At 38.5% G+C, this 7,847-nt stretch overlaps 2 protein-coding genes across 2 annotated transcripts; one reads left to right on the top strand and one right to left on the bottom strand.

The window, feature by feature from the left end:
• The first annotated feature begins 317 nt into the window (after window positions 1-317).
• Window positions 318-5,364, top strand: LOC108847043 (beta-galactosidase 8). Its single transcript, XM_018620211.2, has 20 exons — window positions 318-521; window positions 613-843; window positions 918-1,013; window positions 1,135-1,247; window positions 1,339-1,405; window positions 1,533-1,625; window positions 1,707-1,850; window positions 1,948-2,036; window positions 2,111-2,216; window positions 2,316-2,403; window positions 2,508-2,626; window positions 2,711-2,875; window positions 2,956-3,158; window positions 3,250-3,359; window positions 3,456-3,556; window positions 3,644-3,757; window positions 3,832-3,933; window positions 4,037-4,248; window positions 4,710-5,049; window positions 5,133-5,364. The coding sequence occupies exons 2-20, from the start codon at window positions 679-681 to the stop codon at window positions 5,238-5,240; spliced, it is 2,535 nt and encodes an 844-aa protein (XP_018475713.2). The 5' UTR covers window positions 318-521; window positions 613-678; the 3' UTR covers window positions 5,241-5,364.
• A 728-nt stretch (window positions 5,365-6,092) lies between these two features.
• Window positions 6,093-7,475, bottom strand: LOC130510208 (polyubiquitin 11). Its single transcript, XM_057006631.1, has 2 exons — window positions 7,260-7,475; window positions 6,093-6,979 (listed from the first exon to the last, which is right to left on the bottom strand). Exon 2 carries the CDS (start codon window positions 6,976-6,978, stop codon window positions 6,289-6,291), a length of 690 nt encoding a protein of 229 aa, XP_056862611.1. The 5' UTR covers window position 6,979; window positions 7,260-7,475; the 3' UTR covers window positions 6,093-6,288.
• Between the last annotated feature and the right edge of the window lie 372 nt (window positions 7,476-7,847).

Genomic DNA, 7,847 nt, shown 5'->3' with positions numbered 1-7,847 from the left:
ATGGTATATATTGTAAATGTTTATTTTATAAGAACTATGGTTTTAAGAATCAAATTTCAAATAACTTTGAAGAACAGCTTAGTAAAAAACCAAAACGGCAGTCTCGTAAGTCACAGTTGCCATTTTCTTCGTCTCATCAATATCCGGTAGCTTTCTCGACCACTAAAACCACCACAGGTACTGTCTCTTTGTCAAACAAAACTAAAAAATAAATCACGGGTCCACTGTAACATATAACTCTGAGAAGCACTAGATAATCACCCAACCTCATCTTTCTCTCGGGACATGGCCTTTATAATAGTTCTGACTTGCTTCTTGTCTCGGTTACTATACGCGCGTCTTCATCACTCCGCAAATGATCTTTGATTAAACCATTAATTAAACACTAATCTTTTTTAATCTTCCTCCCGCCACTATTCTTATAGAAAATCAGGGAAGAAGATCTGATAAAACGTATACGCATTAGATTATCAATCATCTGCGTAACGCCATTTTAACCCTGGGAAGAAGCAAACAATGCGGTAACAATTACATATTATCCAGAAAGCAACCCAATGTCTATCTATCTTCTAACCGTTTTCTGAATATATAAATATGTATAAATCTGTATAGATGATTATTATCATCGGAAGAAAGAGGTGACGCAGAAGCTGAAGCAAAAAAAAAAGCAAAAGAAAAATGGTAAGAGGAAGGAAAATAGAGATTGTTTCTTTTCTTCTTCTTCAGATAGTGGTGGCGGCTACTGCGGCCAATGTAACATATGACCACCGTGCTCTTGTGATCGACGGGAAGCGGAAGATTCTGATCTCTGGTTCCATTCACTATCCAAGAAGTACTCCAGAGGTAAGTCTACTCTATACATACGGTTATGTATATGTGACAGGGTGGATAACAAAAGAACGGTGGCTTTGTTGTAGATGTGGCCAGACCTTATACAAAAATCCAAGGACGGTGGCTTGGACGTTATAGAGACTTACGTTTTCTGGAACGGTCACGAGCCTGAGAAAAACAAGGTCCTTTCCATTTTGGGGTTTTGTGCTTGATTCTAGTTTTTGTTTAATTTATTATTACTGATGGCCCAGAAAAACATCATAATAATAATATCTCTGTTTCTTCTTTCTTTTTTCTTTGCAGTATAATTTTGAAGGAAGATACGATTTAGTCAAATTTGTGAAGCTTGTGTCCAAAGCTGGTCTCTATGTTCATCTTCGAATTGGTCCGTACGCTTGCGCAGAATGGGATTACGGGTAACAATAATTGTGTGTGTGTGTGTGTGTTTTGGGGTAAAATTCTGTTTCTTTATATTAATTCTAAAAATGGTTGGATTTTGTGGAACAGAGGTTTCCCAGTATGGCTACATTTCATTCCTGGGATTAAGTTTCGAACTGATAACGAGCCATTTAAGGTATATATGGTTAGGTGACTCACTGATGTGTTCCTTTCTTTTTCATGTGGTTATTTATTATGTCAGCAAATGTATAAACTTCTAGTAGTTAATGACATAAATAAATTTATACACTTGTGTGTTGCAGGCAGAAATGCAGCGATTCACTGCCAAGATTGTTGATCTGATGAAGCAAGAAAAGCTATACGCATCACAAGGAGGTCCAATCATTCTCTCCCAGGTATTTTTTTTTTATCATGTTGAAAAAAAAATTCTGATTACTCATTGTAACATTTTCTCACTTTCATGATTTGGATGTCAGATTGAGAATGAGTATGGAAATGTTGATTCATCTTATGGTGCAGCTGGTAAAAGTTATATGAAGTGGTCTGCTTCTATGGCTCTTTCACTAGATACTGGAGTACCCTGGAACATGTGCCAACAGGGAGATGCTCCTGATCCCATTGTCAGTTTCTGAATATTCCATTGCTTAAGAGTCTTGATTTCAATGTATAGTGATGAAGTTTGATTGAGAGATATTATTTCTTTTGTTTTCTTGGTAGATCAACACATGCAATGGTTTCTACTGCGACCAGTTTACTCCTAACTCAAACAATAAACCAAAGATGTGGACCGAGAACTGGAGTGGATGGTGAATATCTCTGTTCTCTTACTTTACCATTATGTTCTTCTCCAACTCACTTTCTTGTATGTCCGAACGACCAGGTTCCTTGGTTTTGGAGATCCTACACCTTATAGACCAGTCGAAGATCTTGCATTTGCAGTTGCAATATTTTACCAACGAAGTGGAACTTTCCAGAACTACTACATGGTAATAAAACACACAGGAAGTGAAGCCAGATTGTTTTCCTCTATTAAGTTTCAAATTTTGTCGATGTTATTAATCTGAAAGAGCCTTGTCTTGTTTCAGTATCATGGTGGAACAAACTTTGAAAGAACAAGTGGAGGACCTCTAATTTCTACTAGCTATGACTATGATGCTCCAATAGATGAGTATGGTACAGGATTCTTACCACAATATATATATATATATATATGACTATGATGCTCCAATAGATGAGTATGATAGATTATATACATGTTGATTTGTTTTATTTGGCAGGACTTGTTAGACAACCTAAATGGGGACACTTACGAGATCTACACAAGGCTATCAAGCTTTGTGAAGACGCCTTGTTAGCCACAGATCCAACAGTTACTTCTTTAGGTTCAAATTTGGTGGTAATAATACCAATAAATGTCACTCCCCTCTTTTGTTTTAAAACATTTATTTTTGTTGTTCACGTGTGTACATATATAACACAGGCATCTGTGTATAAAACATCATCTGGATCATGCGCTGCTTTTCTTGCAAACATTGGCACGGAATCTGATGCAAATGTGACTTTCAGTGGTAACTCATATCACTTGCCTGCATGGTCCATAAGCATCTTGCCGGATTGCAAAAACGTAGCTTTCAACACAGCAAAAGTATGCTCATATTGTTGACATCATCACCACTTATTATATTACCAGATGGCAACAACTGATACCAGTCTTGAAATGTTTAGATAAATGCTGCAACTGAGTCTACCACGTTTGCTCGTCAAGCAATAAAGCCTAATGCTGATTCGTCGGAGGAGTTAGGCTCACAGTGGAGCTACATCAAAGAACCTATTGGAATCTCAAAAGCCGATGCATTCTTGAAACCTGGATTGTTAGAGCAGATTAACACAACAGCTGATAAAAGTGACTACTTGTGGTACTCCCTAAGGTAAGAGTAGGCCTGAGCCAATTTTTTCAGTAAATCTCTTGTTACAAAATATTCTTGATTAAGTTTTACCATGTCTTTCAATCTAAAACAGGGTGGACATAAAAGGAGATGAGACTTTCCTTGACGAAGGATCTAAAGCAGTTCTTCACATCCAATCCATAGGCCAAGTGGTGTATGCTTTTATAAATGGAAAACTTACCGGTATGTATATATGTTACTCTTTTAAGTTTTTCACAAATAGTTGCAATAAATTTTGCAACTGAGTTTCTTGACAATACCTTTGAATTTTGGTTGTAGGAAGTGGAAATGGCAAACAGAAGATTTCTTTGGACATCCCAATCAATCTTGTTACCGGGAAGAACACAATTGATCTTCTTAGTGTGACCGTAGGGCTTGCGGTAGGTTCTAATCACCAAAACATTAGTGCACAAAAATGTTTATTAGACCTAATTAACTCAACCAGTTTAGCTTAAGTTATTCCTCAGAACTATGGAGCTTTCTTTGACTTAGTTGGAGCAGGAATAACTGGTCCTGTGTCACTTAAAAGTGCAAAGAGTGGTAGCTCAATAGATTTGTCTTCACAGCAGTGGACTTATCAGGTATATTACATTAATTTGAATCAACCACAAGAATGTCTTGTGCTGCCTCCGGCTTAACGGTTGTTGATTAGTAGGTTGGACTCAAAGGAGAAGACACAGATTTAGGAAGCGGAGACTCTTCTGAGTGGGTTTCAAAGTCTCCTTTGCCCACTATGCAGCCACTGATTTGGTACAAGGTGATCCATGATAATTGATACACCAACAAAAACATTATATATATATATTTCACAAAACATATTTTCTTGTTACTGTCTAACAATCACTTGTTATGTTTCTCAGACAACATTTGATGCTCCTTCTGGGAGTGATCCAGTAGCTATAGACTTCACAGGTACAGGAAAAGGCATTGCGTGGGTGAACGGACAGAGTATAGGTCGGTACTGGCCAACCAGTATTGCAAGAAATGATGGTTGCACAGATTCATGTAACTACAGAGGATCATACAGTGCCAACAAATGCCTCAAGAACTGTGGAAACCCTTCACAGACATTGTAAGTATTATACTAGGCTTGCAGATTCCGTTAGTTCTGTTTAGTCGGGTTGGTTAGTTCGTTTTTTTTTGGTTAATTCGGTTATTGAAAATGCTATTAAAATTGAACCGAGATAAATTACGGTTTGGTTTCAGCTATCTCGGTTTTTCAGTGTAGTTGCCATACTAAACCGAAGTTTTAGGTTTTCCAGTTTTTTTTTTTTTTTTTTAGGTTTTCCAGTTAAATTCTGATAATTTGGAATTTTGGATAATTTTAGTTATTTTTTTGTAAGATCGATTCGAATTATTGATTAACCGGGTTGGTTTAATTTTTTTAAAAGTAAATTATAAAAAACGAATTTTCCCATAATCGAAATAACTTTGAAAATTAGAGATTATAGCTAGATAAAAATTTGGTTCGGTTTTCGGATCGAAGTTATGGATTTAAAACCGAAATTCTAATCATCTTTTGTTGGTTTGCAGGTATCACGTGCCTCGCTCGTGGATAAAACCAAGCGGGAACACTCTTGTTCTGTTGGAAGAAATGGGAGGAGATCCGACAAAGATATCATTCGCTACAAAACAAACAGGAAGCAGTCTGTGTTTGACGGTGTCACAGTCTCATCCAGCTCCGGTGGAGTTGTGGACTTCTGACTCAAAGATCTTAAACAAAACAAGTCCGGTTCTTTTGCTAAAATGCCCTGTCTCCACTCATGTGATCACTTCTATAGAATTTGCAAGCTTTGGTACGCCCAAAGGTACCTGTGGTAGCTTCAGCCATGGCCGTTGCAATAGCCCTCGTTCTCTCTCCGTCGTCCGCAAGGTCTTAAATATAGTATTTTCTCTTCTTTTTTTTTCCTCCTTGACTTTCACTCATATATTTATATATATTTGTAATGTGGCCAGGCATGTGTTGGATCGAGGAGTTGCAAAGTCGAAGTCTCTACTAGAGTCTTCGGAGACCCTTGTCGTGACCTCGTCAAGAGCTTAGCTGTTGAAGCTTCTTGTTCATGAGTGTGATCTTCCCTATAATCATATGAACCATGTACTTATTATAAATAAAGAAATGAAATGGATGATATAATATAATATAAGTCTGTCAATGGAAATATATTTGGCAGGAGTTAGTTACTACAAAGTATGTCGTCCCTAGCTCTATTGGTACTGTCTACACTTCACGTTTTACACACAAAAAGTTGTTGATACGAATCCGATCATTACTCATCACAATCGTTTCCCATTGTACACATCAGAAACATTGATGATAAAAAGATCAAAGACATAAGCAACTGCAAGGCATCTGTTTTGACAATAACGTATCTCGTAGTCAGTTTCATTATCTTAATCATATTGATTTTTCTAAATGATAATGTTCGTTGGGGTTATTTTGACAGGCAGAGGATGCGATGAGCTCTTTACTTAGAAAGTACCTAGTTGTGTCTGAAACGGAAGAAGCCAAACCTCTCAAGTGATGACAAACAAACTTCCACAAAATTTCTGATAAACGAACTCCTTTTGAGTTTGACGCATCTCATGTACCTGCAGGGACTGTGAGATTTCTATTTCCTAAGGCCTAAGCTCCACAATATGAGCAACCACTTACTACCTAAATTTTCCTGAGCAAAAAAGCGGAACTGACTTCTTAGTATGAACACTGAAGAGAAGATACCACATAAGCCCAAACAATGTGAAAACCCTGAACATTTCAGATGTCTCAAACACCTTCAAGCTACCAGCCAGCCTACAACAACCCCATAACCAAAGAGAGTATATAATGGAACGTAGAGCGTGGTCTATGAAACCACTTTTGTCACCGGACAGAGATTGGTTCTAACTTCTAACTAACAAAAGCCAAAATGCAAAACATTTAACACAGAAACAACGCATATATAAATGCAATTCCATGTCTTGGAACTGAAAGAGAAGTAAGGACGCAAACATAGTTCATCAATTATTCATCCAGGGGCTTTGCAAGGCCCCAAACACAAACCATAAGTCTTAAAAGGAAACGAGAAAGGTAAACAGAGACATGTGACTTTCGATCGGACACAAGACAAGAGTTTTAGAAACCACCACGAAGACGCAACACCAAGTGAAGGGTCGACTCCTTCTGGATATTGTAGTCGGCTAAGGTGCGACCATCCTCAAGCTGCTTGCCAGCGAATATCAATCTCTGCTGGTCCGGAGGGATACCTTCCTTATCCTGGATCTTGGCCTTGACATTGTCAATGGTGTCAGAGCTCTCCACCTCCAACGTGATGGTCTTGCCGGTAAGTGTCTTGACAAAGATCTGCATACCACCACGCAGACGCAACACCAAGTGAAGCGTAGACTCCTTCTGGATGTTGTAGTCGGCTAAGGTGCGACCATCCTCGAGCTGTTTCCCAGCGAAGATGAGCCTCTGCTGGTCCGGAGGGATACCCTCCTTGTCTTGAATCTTGGCTTTGACGTTGTCAATGGTGTCGGAGCTCTCAACCTCCAAAGTAATGGTCTTTCCTGTCAAGGTCTTGACAAAGATCTGCATACCACCACGAAGCCTGAGAACGAGATGAAGCGTAGACTCCTTCTGGATGTTGTAGTCGGCCAATGTCCTGCCGTCTTCGAGCTGTTTCCCGGCGAAGATGAGCCTCTGCTGATCGGGAGGGATACCTTCCTTGTCCTGAATCTTGGCTTTGACGTTGTCGATGGTGTCGGAGCTTTCCACCTCGAGGGTGATGGTCTTTCCCGTGAGAGTCTTAACGAAGATCTGCATCCTGATAGTCACAAAAAGATGAAACGATTAAGTTATATAATCAACAGATCATCGAGGCGCGAATAAGACAAACCCTAATATTCAAAATTTAAGAATAATTCAAATTCAAAGGAAGTAACTAATCGCTTCAATATTAATCGCAGATCCGGAAGAGAAGACGAACCCTAATAATCAAAAAATCAAGATCTATCCGCGAAATTGAACGAATGAACCGAATTAAATTCAAAGAAGAGATAATCAATTGCGATCGAACGAATCGAAGAAGGAACCCAGAAACTAACCTTTGATCGTAAGTCGCGATTAAGAGAGAAATTGAGAAGATTTGATTTTGGATTGTGAAGGAAGAAGAGGTCTGCGGATTTAATTTATAGAGAAAGAGGACGAGAAAGAAGACTAGGTCAGGTCACGTCGATACATAAGGCGGTGAAGCATTAACCAATCACACTTCGACACGTATAAGACGTGTGTTGAGCGTTGTTTACATGCAACCTCCCCTTGCCCTTAGGTTTAGGCTAGCGTTTTTAGGTAAGGAAAAGTATTTTCGTTGCTTCCGAGTTGATGATAAACATGACTCGTGTGTGCCCCACAGCAACCTCTTTTAACGCCGTTTCTTTATAACTCGTCCAGAAGGCACAATTTCTAACGGCCGTAACAGAAGCCGACCTTATGATTTAACGATCGATGTAATTTTCTTTTTTTTTGTTTTTTCTTAAATCGACGTTTAAGCTAAAAATGTCAATAATTGAGCCGTATCTCCCACTCTATCGCAGCCTATATCATATTTTTTCTTAAAATTTTATCCTTTCTTTTTCCTTTTCTTTTTCTTATGCAAACATCTTTTAAAAAATTGAATTGAGAGACCAGAAAAT

The sequence above is a fragment of the Raphanus sativus genome, chromosome 3 (assembly GCF_000801105.2).
Source record: "Raphanus sativus cultivar WK10039 chromosome 3, ASM80110v3, whole genome shotgun sequence".
Lineage (NCBI taxonomy): Eukaryota > Viridiplantae > Streptophyta > Magnoliopsida > Brassicales > Brassicaceae > Raphanus > Raphanus sativus.
This window is presented reverse-complemented; position numbering and strand designations above follow the sequence as displayed.